General features: G+C 34.8%; 1 protein-coding gene across 1 annotated transcript in view; it reads right to left on the bottom strand.

The window, feature by feature from the left end:
- Positions 1–13389, bottom strand: part of LOC145249618 (histone-lysine N-methyltransferase SETMAR-like) — a 185997-nt gene extending 172608 nt beyond the window's left edge. Inside the window, exon 1 of the mRNA XM_080111343.1 lies at positions 13155–13389. Within this exon, the coding sequence (XP_079967469.1) occupies positions 13155–13187 (33 nt within the window). The 5' untranslated portion in view covers positions 13188–13389. The remainder of the gene's footprint in view (positions 1–13154) is intronic.
- Positions 13390–14596: the final 1207 nt, after the last annotated feature.

Raw genomic sequence — 14596 nt, forward strand, 5'->3', positions numbered from 1 at the left:
AATTTGTTTACATTGGACTTGAAAATGACAATGTTATAATCAGCTGGGAAGCAGCTAGCCGTATTGTGTTCCACGGACAGGTAGTTTCAGGAATGAAAGTTTTTTTTATGGAAGTTTCGTTTAGTTTTAGTTAGGTAGATAAATTGAGGAAGATAGAGGGAGGGAAAAGAGGGAGATTATTGTTGTCAGTGATTTTACCAAGATGAATTTTTGTTGTGAAATTTTTACGGGATGTGTATAGGTTGAAGCTTAGTCGAGTACCTGCTATAAAAATAAAGTAAGAGTAGATAAAAACTAGCCACGTACTTTCTGTGTGAAATATATATACACACACAATGTGTGTGTGTGTGTGTGTGTGTATGTGTGTGTGTGTGTGTGTGACTGTGACCTGTCATTCGGAGTAGGTCACACAGCAAGTCCATGAGAATTATCGGCTGTTTTGGATATAAACACTGACTGACCAAATAGTCTATTAGTTGGAGTGATAATAATTTGTAATCTCAACTGGCTTCCTCTAAAAGGGAAATACTATTTACAAAATGGCCTCTCATTTTCTGGGTGGTCAAATCTAGAGTTAAATTTTCCCATCACATTTCATCGCTTGCAAACATCTATGCACCCGACTAAACATATTTACAAATGGCTACGATTTTGACGACACTGTCTCAATTGTATGTCATACAATTAAATTTTAAAAAGTGTAATTTTGGTCGTGAAATTATGAAATCAAAATATCTTTTATGCGGATCACAAATATGCGCTTAATGTGCCGCATGTTTGGCATATTTGTTGTATACTTTAGTGAAAAATGATTATTTTTATCTAAAATTTATATTTAAAATAAAATAGGGCTCCTTTTATCAGCATTTCGCTACTTTTTTCTATTTCTGCCAACCTCGCCAGAAACTCGACCTTGTATCATATATTTCTGTCGTGTGGAAGAAAATAAAAATAGTTGGCATTTTCACTTTTCTATATAAATAAAATTTAGATATTTTGGGCGTTTCTCCCTAAAATGTATAGTTCATTTGGATGAATAGCATAATTAATGAAATGATTTGAATTATAAACCTATTTTCTTAATAGAATATTAATTGCCCTACAAAATGATACAGAGTTTTCTTAAAACAGAAAAATTATTTGGTTTTGAAATAAACCACTCTCTCATCAAAATACGGTTGTTTGAATTCAAAATGGCCGGAAATTGACTATCAATCCAGGCGTGACATCGGATCATTTGTACAAAAGCCTAGCCATTAATGGACGGATAAATTTTGATTAAAAAAAAAGCTTTCTCAGCTACACACATTGCAAACATACATTTGATCTATCTTTTTTTGATCTATCTTTTTGGGTTCTGCTCAGAAACACGCCTGATTAGGGTTAGAGTTATGTTAGAGTTTGGAGTTAGGCCTACGGCCCCGGACTTCACGGCTAGACATGGGTCATATTAGGTTACAAACGGCTAGACATGGGTCATATTAGGTTACAAAGGGTTCAACTCTCCATAAAATCCTGATTTCTCGTTGTACAACATTCCAAATTAACACTACCGTGGAATGCATCACGGAATAATGGATAGCTATGTGTGTGAGTTTATATGAAGATATAAATATAAACGAAACAATGCAAATGCTTAATGACAGGTATGGATTTAATCCTGTTAAGTAAGTAATAAACGTCGAGTTTTTTCTACTGCGACTTGCATGTTATCTGATTGTTATTGTTCAGGAAGAGAATGCTCTGTTACAATCTCAAATAGCTGGGGCTGGGGGGGGGTCGACACCAAAGCTACACAAAGAGTGTATGCCATTTTTTAGATGGCTTGTTCCTTGTTGACTAAGGTATGCCTATCGTTCTGTCCAGTTCTGGTGTAATGAAGCCACTGACACATATGCAAATAACCAAGCTGTGGCGCAACTATGACATTGCAGCGGGATCGAAGGAAGAGAAGAAAAAAATCACGTGTCAACACGGCAGATTTAAAAAAAAAAAAAAAAAAAAAACTACGTAGCTGGAGGAGAGACTTTTACTTTAACACGGCATGATTTTTTTTTAATCACGTGGCGGCAGAACGGGAACCTTTTAACAAAATTCAGGACTCGTTTATCTCCCTAACTTTTAACAAGATTTGCGAACGACCATACTCTCACTGGCTTGGAAAATACGTGTCAGGCAGCTTGGTGTGGACATGATCGGTAATAAATGCCTTTTCTTTCAACTAAAAAAATCGTGTTGAATTTTATCCCTTTGTTTCTTAGCGATATATTCATACATAACGTCAGGTCCATGTTAAAATGTAACGACCACGTTACACTAGAAGGCACACTCTGTCCGGTTTTACCTTCTCCCATTGAGATGGGGGGGTTGGTTTGTTATTAATCACCTGAGGCGCCCATACCGGAGAATGCCAACGGGTTGCCTAGGCTTTCTATAGGGCGCTGACTTTTCAGATCTCTCTTTCCAAACTTTGTGGCGCGTCGTCTCGCCGTGGGAGGAAGATAAATAATTCAAATAGAATCTAAATCTAAAATAAAAATCTATAGTCGTGAAACACGGGACCCAACTAACCCGCCCGGACCCCCCCCCCAAAAAAAAAGCACCTCAACCATGTTGTGTTATGTATTTCCTTCTCGAGGGGAGGCAGGTAAAATACCAGCCATTGGTGGCACTCCCAAATTAGATACGTCTGTCTGTGTTTCCTATCATTACGTCTAAGTCGTTTGAACCTACCGTAGTTAACGAATCTCAAATTAAAGTTACCGTGAATTAATTCTCGATATAATAGTAGGTTAACTACCACCTCCGCGGCTTTATACGTCGAGTTGCATTTATAATAAACACTTGTTTTCCTTGAACCTATTTACTGACACAACGGCTATTTTGCTTATGTGGGTCTTATCTCATAACTACAGTTTCCTCAACTCGGGTCTCCTCTCCAGCACCGCCACTATCTCCGCCCCTGCCCCTTGTCACACAACCGCACCCACCACACGACCTCCGAGTATTTGACACATTTCTTTCTTTCCTTCCTACTTTCTTCCTTTCTTTCTTTCTTTCTCTCCCCCCACCACCACCCACACACCATTTCGGTACTTTCATTTAAAAAAAAAAAAGAAAAAAAGGTTGTTACATTATTATTAGTTTTGGATGAATCATACCAACACTAGAATAATACCCGTAAAAGATTTATGCTTTGCAATTCGATTGTCGATCTTAAGGTTGAAATATTATTTTTAAACGTACCCACGCATCTCTGTCTCAAACTCTTTCGGTCTGTCACGCTTGGGATTGAAATAAATACTTTTTAGCCGCATCTCTATCTTAGATTTTTTTTTCTGTCGGTTGCGTTTATGGTTGATGCATTTTTAGTCGCCTCCCATGAAACACTATCCGAGATTCTTTCGGTCTGTCACAATTTGAGAGTGAAACTAACATCATTTGTTTAAAAATGACATATATGATATGACTTGTATCTGTAATATGTGCGTTTGTGCATGTTGTAAAATACGCTTAAATATGATATTTTAATTTATGCAGATTTTGTATTTATTTTAGAGCCAATTCTCTATTGAGTGCCATCAGCTAGAAACGAAATCAAAACATCTCTAGCAGTATTCGCTGCCATATGACCTAAGGATATATGCATATCAAAACTTAAAAAATTAACGTAGTTAATGTATAGTTGCGCATGCATGGAGTATACAAATAAAGTAGTTCCATTTTTTCGATTTTCACTCGTTACCAACTCTTACAGCTAAAGACTAAATCGAATTTGTTCTTCAGGCCCAAACCTCATATATATATATATATATATATATATATATATATATATATATATATATATATATATAAGAACCGACGCAGACCTCATATTATTATTATTATTATTATTATTATTATTATTATTATTATTATTATTATTATTGCAGTTTAACCTCAAACAAGGCACAGTGCAATTTTGATGTATGGGACTATTATCTATAGTCTATAGACATAAATTGCAGGGGTACTATGCAGAGAGTTGAGCAGCAAGATGTCTGTTTACATTACACTTGAACTTCTGCATGTCAGTACAGTTGGGGAAGCAGGAACCCGGAAAGGAATTCCAAAGTTTTGCAGTTCTGGGGATGTAATTATTATAGTAGAAGGCTTTCTAGCATCTGGGGATCTTTACTGTGTAGGAGTGGGATTTTGCTGCTTGCCAGGTTTGTCGGTGGTACTTACGCCGAGGGGGTCGTCGGAGCATCTACCTTAAAAATACTCGTAAAACCGGCAGAGGGATGTAACATTTCGTCAATGGGACAGAGGGCGAAACCTAGCTGACAGTTCGGAACCTATTAGGTTGGCGACTCTCTTTTGAGTGAAATGAGAGACTAGTAGCAGATGCACCAGCCCAAATGTGACAACAATACTCCATACATGGGGGAATAATGGCCTTGTAAAGGTACAGGATACTTTCAGATGTAAGTAACTTTCTAGCACGGTAGAAAGAGCCCACCTTTAAAACCCCCATTTATATTATATTGTTTTGACGTGCTTCGTCGCAGCATCTGCATTAAAGCCCTCGATGTATCTGCTCTGACGTATATTCCCTGTGAACGTTAAGCCAGGGATTTTGAACGAAGTGCTTTCAGGTAATGTATCGTTAGTTATAGCTATTAGTTGAGATGGTTTCTTGTACTTATTAAAAAAAAAACAAGCTTAGTCTTGGCAGCATTAAATTCTACTACAGACTGGAGGTTTTGTACTAGGGTTTCCGCCATTGCTTTGGATATGTATTTATTCATTTTCTCCTCGTACCTGTTATAAAGCGTGGTGTCATCTGCAAATATACCCATTTCAGAGACTATTTTATCAGGGAGGTTATTTATGAATATCAGGAATAATAAAGGTCCCAGGATCGATCTCTGAGGCCCACCCCCATTTATATTATATTGTTTTGACGTGCGACCGTCCAGGACGACCTCTTCTTTTATTTAAGAAGAATTTAATTATGTTAAGTATGCGTCCAGTAATACCATATAATCTGATTTTCATGAGAAGAACATCGTGCCATACCCTATCAAAAGACTTAGATATATCTAGGGCTACTGCCCTCCTTTCCCCTGCCTTACCCAGTTCATGGTATATACGTTCAGATATTAGAGTTAGGATATCTGTAGTAGAACCGACTTGCCTAAATCCATATTGTTGGTCGGACAGAAAATTAGCAACTGTAAGATGGTGGACTAGAGCTTGATTAATTATGGACTTAACTATTTCGGCAAAAAAAGAACAGAGATTAATGGAGTGATAATTTAATGGGTCTGTTCTTTTGCCAGAATTCTTGTAAACTAGTACCACAGAAGCAGCTTTCCAGCAATCAGGAAAGCAAGATTCGTTAAGGCAATTGTTGAAAAGTTTGGAGAAAACTGGAGCAACCTCAGCGTAGGATTTTTTTAATAGTACTGCTGGAATAAGGTCAGATCAACATGCTTTGATATAAATAAAGCAAAAATAAAACGTAATTCTTTCTTTATTTATTTATTTATTAAATTTCAAGCGCGAACGCAGACCTCATAATATTATTGGTATTAATAAATTAAAAGAAGAGTTTATTCTACTTTTATACATGTTATGTGTGTGTGTATGTATGTGTGTGTGTGTGTGTGTGTGTGTGTGTGTGTGTGTGTGTGTGTGTGTGTGTGTGTGTGTGTGTGTGTGTATTGTGTTATATTTCTCTTTGTCCGTTTCTACTTTTTTTCGGAAACAAGTACGCCGATTAAACTGAAATTTTGTATTGACCTTTGTTGTGATAAGGTGCAACGAATTAAATGTTATGGTATCCGTTCGATGCATACTTAGTGATTAATAGGGATTAGTATTTAATGCAACAATGGGCATAACTTTACTCATGTTCAACCATCAATTTGGCATAAAACAGTCATTCAAAATAAACTTAAAAAACGGACAAAATGTCTTATATATATATATATATATATATATATATATATATACATATATATATATATATACATATATATATATATATATATATATATATATATATATATATATATAGAGAGAGAGAGAGAGAGAGAGAGAGAGAGAGAGAGAGATTCCTCTGTGTGTAAGACAAACGGAAGTAATTTGTTTTGTATATATTCAAAAGAACTTAACGGTCAACATTGCTTGTAATGTTAACGAGACTACTGTTTTTATTGGAGGGGGGGGGCAAGTGTGATTAATTTTATTAATTGTCGGTATCTCGTTTTTAATATATTTTCTTTTCTTTTCTTCCTGTATATGCAAGCTTAACAACGTATGATAAATTTATATTTAATCTTAGCAATTAAAACCACACACATACTTGCGTCAAACTGCCTCATGCAATTAACAAAACCAATCAAAAGTGAATGCCCTCATTTTTTATGACACTGACGCGTTAGTAATGAAATAATCTATAACACGTGTTACCTTAGATTACACATAAAAATATCACATCTCATAAATTTATGTCTGGATATAATATTGATCAAATAATGCGATATTCAATCATTTTAATAAAAAAATATTCTTCAAGTTTTTAATATTTTCAAATATTTAATTATGATCTTGAAGAATGAGAGTCTAAACTCCTTATTCTAGAATGGAGCAATAACGGACTAATGAACAACGAACTCATTAAATGATTGACAGGTGTGAGGTCAAAATATGATCTCGATTGATGACGGAAGTCAAGAAGAGACGTCAACTAGACTTGACTATCAAATTTGTGATCGGGGAATTTCTCCTAAGCTCGGAGCGAATGAAAAGAGCAAACGAGTCATGGCGTGATTCTTGCATTTGCTTTTCTCTTTTTCTCTCCCCCCTCCTCTTCTCCCCCCTCTCTATCTCTCTCTCTCTCTCTCACACACACACACACACACACACACATTTGGTGCAAGATATGTCTTTCTCTTGGCTTATGATCATCCCAGATGATAGCTCCCTTCTGGTCTATAAGTTTTTATTTTGATATTACAACAATTTAGCCTTTTCAAGTAGGTGAATATGTGGTCTACTATAAATGACACAAATATCTACTTACAGTTCATAATGATGAGCAAGAGAGGACAGTTAGGTTTTTGTTGTTTTCAGAGAGAGAGAGAGAGAGAGAGAGAGAGAGAGAGAGATCTTTTGGCTGAAAGCTGAAGGGCTGTTTGTGTTAGGTTGAACTTATGTTTTGATTTAGTCGGGTTCGGTATTCTGATTGCAAGTCTGTCGTTCAGAGGGGATATATTATCGTAACCTCGAAGAATAACTTGCTTTCAACTGGAATTGTGGTTTTCTTTGGAAAGAGAATCATTTTTGTTGTAGCAGTGACAGAAACCACATTATTGGCACCGTAACCGGTATCAAAATCGAGCACTTAGTTCAAACTAAGACAACAAGTGGACAACCACGGCCTGTGCAGTCAACGTACACAGTCGTATGTTTGCATACAAAGAGATGTTGCTCTCTACTTATAACGTGCCAAGAAGACCACTGCTTTCTGTTAACGCGATAGCGCCTGTCAGCCGTTTACAATGGCAAAAAGAACTGGTTGACCATTAAGATTACACAACTACTGTGGTTCAGCGTTTACCTGGAAATGATGGCATTTTAATGGCGACTTTAAACTGTCCACAGCTTCCAAATTTGAACCTTACTACCGGATATAGTTTCAGACTATTTAACCCATAGATAGAACACTGACAACTATTGCTGCGTAGAACTGAGCATGAATTAATTGCAACTTATGGCTGACTTTACACTCCTTAATTATGATCAATATTATATTTATTTATTAATTGTAAATGAAAGGAAGTGGGATAAGTTTTTACCCTCCCACTTCTATCTACCGGGAAAAATCAAGAAGATACATTTTTTCCATATTCACCGTTTTGTTGACTATCACTCCATTCTCTTCCCTTTTTAACGAGTAACTTACCTACTGCTACATGTATTTTAAGGTAGTTTCCAGGAGCCGGTTTTGTATAAAAATATTTCGATCCCAGACAAGAAAAAAAAAATGACAGACAAAATAGTTTCTTATATTTTGGAGGAGATCAAAACTTATTGAAGCGATTCAAACTGAAACGACCCTTATATTCGAGACTAAATTCGGTTCAGCTTTATGTAAAGTCCGTACAGCCGTCAAAATTACCTCAGTATAAACTCGTGTTTGAAAGTTAAGAAATTTGGAAATTCTTATTTGTTTGTATCAAACTAACAATAAAAATGGTGACGTGTGCAAATAAAAAAAAACTCCTTCTATTTATTTGTCTAGCATCAAACGGAATTTCCATAAATAGGATTTCTTTCCTAAAGGTTCTAATTTCCGGAACACATTACCACAGATTTGCTTCTGTTCAGACGACAATATGTCGTCTTCAAATCTATTATAAACAAATACTTAAAATAAATCACCCGTATAAGTTACCAAAGTTTGCATAATTTTATTTTTTCTCACAATATTTTTCATCGTTTAACTTACAATTTATCCATCTTATTAACTCTTATCCTTGAATGACTTTTGGCCTTGTTAAGTGCTTACTTATTAATAAAAATAATGTCCTATTGTTAGATAATAACATTGTTAAAAGTTAATTAGTTATTATCGATCTATCTGTCTATTTATCTATTTATCTATTCAATGATATTCTTAAAATAGTTTATATTGGGAGTTATTTATTGTTTATAGAATAAAGTGTAGCAATGTGTTTTAGCTGAGGATGTTTACATAAATTAGCTAGGTTAAATAAACAAAATGATCTTGAGCAGGCGAGGAGGACAGGGGAGGTCACGTTAAGGAGACGTGTCTTTTAATTGGTTACGTCACCGGAACTGAAGTCAGAAGGTCAGGAAGTTTAGTCAGTCGAAGGGTTGGAGATTAATCACTGAAGTGAACAGGCGTACTTCAAGCTAGGAAGCGAGGCTGTGAAGAACAAACATGTAGAGACGAAACGCAGACTCTAATGAAGACCATTTGAGACAGCTGAAATAAATTTATATTTTAAAAATATAAAGTGTTGTTATGTGGTTTCCCAAAAGAAGAAAGAACAGAGGTTTCAATTGGTTATGATGTTGGTCATTTCATGTTTCATCACGGAGCTCAGCAAGTGAAGATAGAAGAACTCTTGAAGAAAGAAAGGTATGAAGCATATATTATTCTTCTTATAAAAAAATTTATACCTTTTGTAAATATGAACTGTAATATATACCTGTGTGATAACTCTCTGATACAACATGACTCAGTTTATACGTCCATATCATATCCTTTGGCTAAACAAATGATACATACAATGTATACGTTTTTATCTGATCCCGTTATAAAACATAGATCTCCTACAGCTCAATATTACATATGATGTTTTGGTACCCATAATATAACACTAAATGGTTCAAATCTTTCTCATTAAGTGATAGCATTACGGGTGTTCACTGGTATAATGGTAGTGTTCACTAATGGGCAAGGAAACGGGGGTTTTGTCCTCGATCAAGTCATACCAAAATTTTCTTTTAATGGTACTAGATTCCTCTTTGCTAAACACTCAGGTGAGGATCAAGAGTTAGTGGAGTAATCATGGAAAAGGAGTAGCGTCCACTCCTACACCTCGAGGTAGTAGCTAATGAAAAGGGAATATTCGGGCAGACCTCGACTATAGCCGACTACTTTACTTTTTACTTTCGTGTACACTTAAACGTCAGAGTGAATGTTTTGTGTTATTGTTGCTTGATAGACTCAGACAAAATGGCGACATTCGTAAATGATATCCATGTAATAAATAAAATTTGAAATTAAAAGGAAATAAAAACTGCTTGTTATCGAAATGCGTTGGTATACTAATAGTTTATGGCGGATTCGAATAACCAAGCTCAAATTTGGATCATTAAAAAAAAACAAGGCGTTTATTTATGAGGAGTCATTCTAAAGAAGCATCAACATTCTCCTCCCTCTCTCTCTCACTCTCTCCACACACGGGTGTGTGTGTGTGTGTGTGTGTGTGTGTGTGTGTGTGTGTGTGTGTGTGTGTGTGTGTGTGTGTGTGTGTGTGTGTGTGTGTGTGTGTGTGTGTTAAAGACGCGTCTTCATTCTGTACTTTTCTAATTAATCATTATTTTACTACTATTAACAATAATATTAGTGAAATAAAAATCATATTGGAAAACAATAATAATTTTTTTTTTTTTTTTTTTTGAATTACAGCAAATAACATTAAATGAACTAGAATGCATTTCGGTTTCTTCTATTATATAAATTTCACCTGTCTGTTTAAATGTATGTATGTATGTATGTATGCATGTATGTATGTATGTATGTCTAAAACTTTCGACAGAGGCGACAGATTTTTACGAGATCGGTATCGTTTTGAAGCACGACCCTTCGGATAACAAAGATCGAAAAAATGGCTAAAACATTAGTTCCCTCACTCACAACTAGGCACTTTTCTCCAATGAGGGGTTGTTTTTTTTGCATATGTTTTCGAAAGTCATTCCCCATTTTCGATTGACTAGCCTTAATTCAAACTTTCGCCATTTCCGGTTTGGCGATAGACGCAACGGCAAAGACGTCACGTTTTTTGGGGTTTTTTCACGTTCTTTTTCCTCCTTTGCGATACGGGTTCGAGCCTGTCTGCCTACTATCACACCTCCAAACACCCGGGGCAACGACGGGCACCCAGGTTAGTATATAATAAATCACACATTTAACGAATTAACTTCATGAAATAAAATAAAAAAATCTTGAAAAAATGAATTTACTAATTAAATTATGTTTCCTGTGGTGCTTCTCGGATTATTAGACAACAAATCAAATATTTTAATTAATTACATTGTGAAATTTTATTTTATCTGACTCTAAATTACTTTGCTATTTTGCATATAGCATTAAAAACCATATTAACTTAACTCCCGGGCTACGCTGAGTAGGAACAGCAAGTTACTTATGAACTTAAGATATTTTTAAACAAAAGCGAAAGTATTTTTGTGATTTACAAAGAGTAAAAACAAAAATGTAAACATGAAGATTGTGCCGAGTACAGATAATGCACGATAAAAGGATTGTGTTATTTCCTTTAACGGAATTGAGGTCATTTAATAATAAGAATCATTTTTCTCGAAAAATCTATTACTTTTTCACTAATTATGTACAACAAATTAAGGTACGACAAATGTATGATAAAGCACGACAACTTCTCATGCTGGTTCTCTGTTCGTGTTATATTTAGGGCCATCATTTGAACAACTTATGATTCTTATGTTGAGAAAAACAAAAAGCAACTTAGCTAGAAATCTTTACAAAAACAATTTTTTCTCCCCAGACTGACGGGTCGAGATTTGAAGAAATGAAATAATTTTATTGATATATTTACTTTTCTTTCTTATTTTTTGTAAACATTTACTAGTTTTAAAAAAAATTACAATTAAAAAAAAAAAAAACAATTTAAGGGATCGTATTTTTCTTTTTATGTTTGGCTCGTAATTTTTAATTTGAAATATTCCCCATAAATCTGTAAAGAAAAAAAAACCTTGTTTATTTTTTACAAAGATTTTTAACGAAAAAAAAATTAAAAAAAGAAACAGCTGGAGCCATTTGTCGTGCCTCAATTTTTCGTACCTTAATTTGTCGTGCTTAAATATGACACAAATAGGTAATTAACGGGAGCAGTTGTCGTACATCAATAGTAAAACCGCTTTTGTAAACGAATTGAAATTGGAATACTCTCATTGTAGGGGCTCGCCTGGGCCCCACTCTCTGGTTCACAATAAGAATTTCTCTTTTTACCACAAATAAATAAATAAATAAATGAATAAATAAAACTCTTCTTTCTTCCTCCGTGTATCTAGCGTCAGTCGGAATTCCCACGAACTTGATTATCTTTTTTTTCCGGACTGCTTCCCTGCAGATAGTCGTCTTCAAATCCAATGTAAACAGATTTCTGTCATTAACCTCTCCACAAATATTTGAACTTGTTCGATTTCATTAACCATCCTCAATCCTATCGTAATGTTATTAATCTTTCAACTGACACGCATTTCATCTCTTGTCCTCGAACGGCTTGTAGGCATTAATAAGTGGTGACGCTTGTAGTACAAAAAATAAAATAAAAGATAAATAGGTTTTATGATGGTATTTATACCTTTCCCATGTGTTAAACGTCTTGTTCAATATATTTACCCAGACAACGCAGGGTCAATCTACTAGTAAAAAAAAAGTGCACTTAGATTGGCTATTCTCCCTTCTCCGCAAGAAAAATACCAGAAAAAATGTGTAAGTCAAGCCGTATTTTTTTTTTTATCTAGCATTCGAGAAAGTGTAGTATGTGTTCTGTCACATATGACCATCCTCCCCCTTTCGTGTGAGATGAAAAGTTTATTTCGTTAATCTTGTTCTTTCGGGGATGAGTTTATAACTTGTCGCCTGAGGTGTCCCGATTTGCTGGGAAGTGCCGATGAGATTACACATTTTTGTATTTGAGATCATATATTTCTGTTCCGATCCAGACTTCCAGTTTGGGGAAACTGGAGTTTACTGCCTTCCGCCTCCCCTCCCCAAAAAAGAAAAAAAATGACCTTGTGTCTAACTTTGTCCTTGTAGGAAGTATGTAAAAAATAAAAAATAAACTGTCGGTTTTATGAAACTTTTTTTAGTCAATGCCCTTTTCTCTACTGGTTTGAGTCATAAACTGAGTCAGTACTGATAAAAACGTGGTTCTTCCATCTCTCTCTAAATATACATACATATATATACATCGAAAATGAAAAGATGCCCTGTTTGTGGATGGCCGCACCCTTACTATCAGAATGAATTCGGGAAGGGGGTTTGTTGGACATGTGGAAGTTTGTAAACTTGTTCGTTATGCGATTCTGTTTAAGTAGGTTGTTCTTTTCTTCAAAAGAAGCCATTTTGTTTTTATTTTTATTTATTTATTTTGACCGCCGCTCAAATCTAGTTGTGTGTGTGTGCTTTATTCAACATATACGGAAATATTTGCAGCGCTATACGAAAATGGACACATATAAGCGAAATTATTAACTTGCCACTCGCTGTAACCTACTTTTTTTTTTTTTTTTTTTGTATTTTATGATGGCGAAAGAATACATTTGTGATAAAATAATAATCAGTAAATAAATTGTGTTTAACTTGCTTGAACTGGCAGCTTTTTCTTTCTATTTGTCATTCATTGCAGCTGGTGGCAGATGTGTACGCAAGCGGTTTCTTTCTTATTTTACTTTTCTTTTTTTTTTTCACAAACAATGAAAAACTCTATTAATAACATTTATGCTAATAAAACGAGAAGGTTGCTCGTCATAAGAGAGGGCAAAAGGGAGAGAGAGAGAGGATGAGGAGGAGCAATTGGTCTTTCAATCGTGTTTGATTCTCACTGGGTGACCAACTGGATTTCTGTAAATATTGCATGCCCAAATGTGAGAAAAAGATCAAGAGATAATTTTAAGACGCGTAAACTAATTTAAATAAATAACTAAATAAAGATACATCAGCAGATTACGGATCGAGATGAAATAAAGTTATTATTTAGAAAGCTATTCTTAACATGGGGGTAGCTATTCTATACTTTCACCTAACAATTTAATAGACAAAAGATACCGTAAAAATTGAATTTAATTAGAAAATCATGTCTAACAACACTGTTCATATTCTGCATAAGTACCGATTTTTTTATGAGTTATATTATACTTATGTAGGCACCGCCAAAACGGGGGGGGGGGGCAGGTCAGTACTTTTTGACGGACCGTATTTTTAAAAATCTACCAAAAATCAGGTAATTATCCGATCAATACGAAATTTTCAGCGATTATTAGGAGAAGAATGAACTTTATAACAGTGTACTTATTTTTCATAAACGATATTTATATATATATATTTTTTTTGCTTACAAAACCCCCCTTGTTTTGAAGTGGGGACAAATATGCTTAAAATAATCATCTGAAACTGAACAAAACATATTGTGTTGTTGTAAGGGATAGAATTATAGATCAAAAAAAAAATTGTTTGCATACCTTATTTTGACGTCTGAATATCAGAACTTCGATTGTGCTTAATTATCCCGCTTTTGAGTTTTGAAGTGTGAAATTCGGTGAATATGTTAAGTAAAATAATTAATTTAAGTTAAGCAAAACAAAAAAAAAAAAATTTTAATATTTATACGAAAAAAGCCATTTTAAAATTTTTGATAAATAAATTAACAATTTTTTTTTAGCGAGCCGAATAATGCATGACCATTATTAAACAGGGCATGCTTTGAATAATCGATACAAAAAAAAAATTCGATAAATATTGTGCCCTTTGTGTTAAAAATAGCATCATTTTTTTCGATCCCGTTTGAAAACGTTTGCCGTTCGACTACGGTGGACCAAACGCGCTGAAATAATTTTTTTTATTCTGCTTTAAATTGCCCCCCCCCCCATTTTGGGGAGCCTGGCCCCCACACACATACACATTAAAAACCAAACTCATACAAATGGTCACCCATCTGGTACTGGCCAGCCTCAGCTTAATAATACATTGAAATTTTCATCACTGAAAAATAAGTTTTTTTGGCCTGTTTGGTCTTCCATAGTTTTCTTC

Source organism: Euprymna scolopes, chromosome 28, assembly GCF_053919585.1.
Source record: "Euprymna scolopes isolate OS-2025 chromosome 28, ASM5391958v1, whole genome shotgun sequence".
NCBI lineage: Eukaryota > Metazoa > Mollusca > Cephalopoda > Sepiida > Sepiolidae > Euprymna > Euprymna scolopes.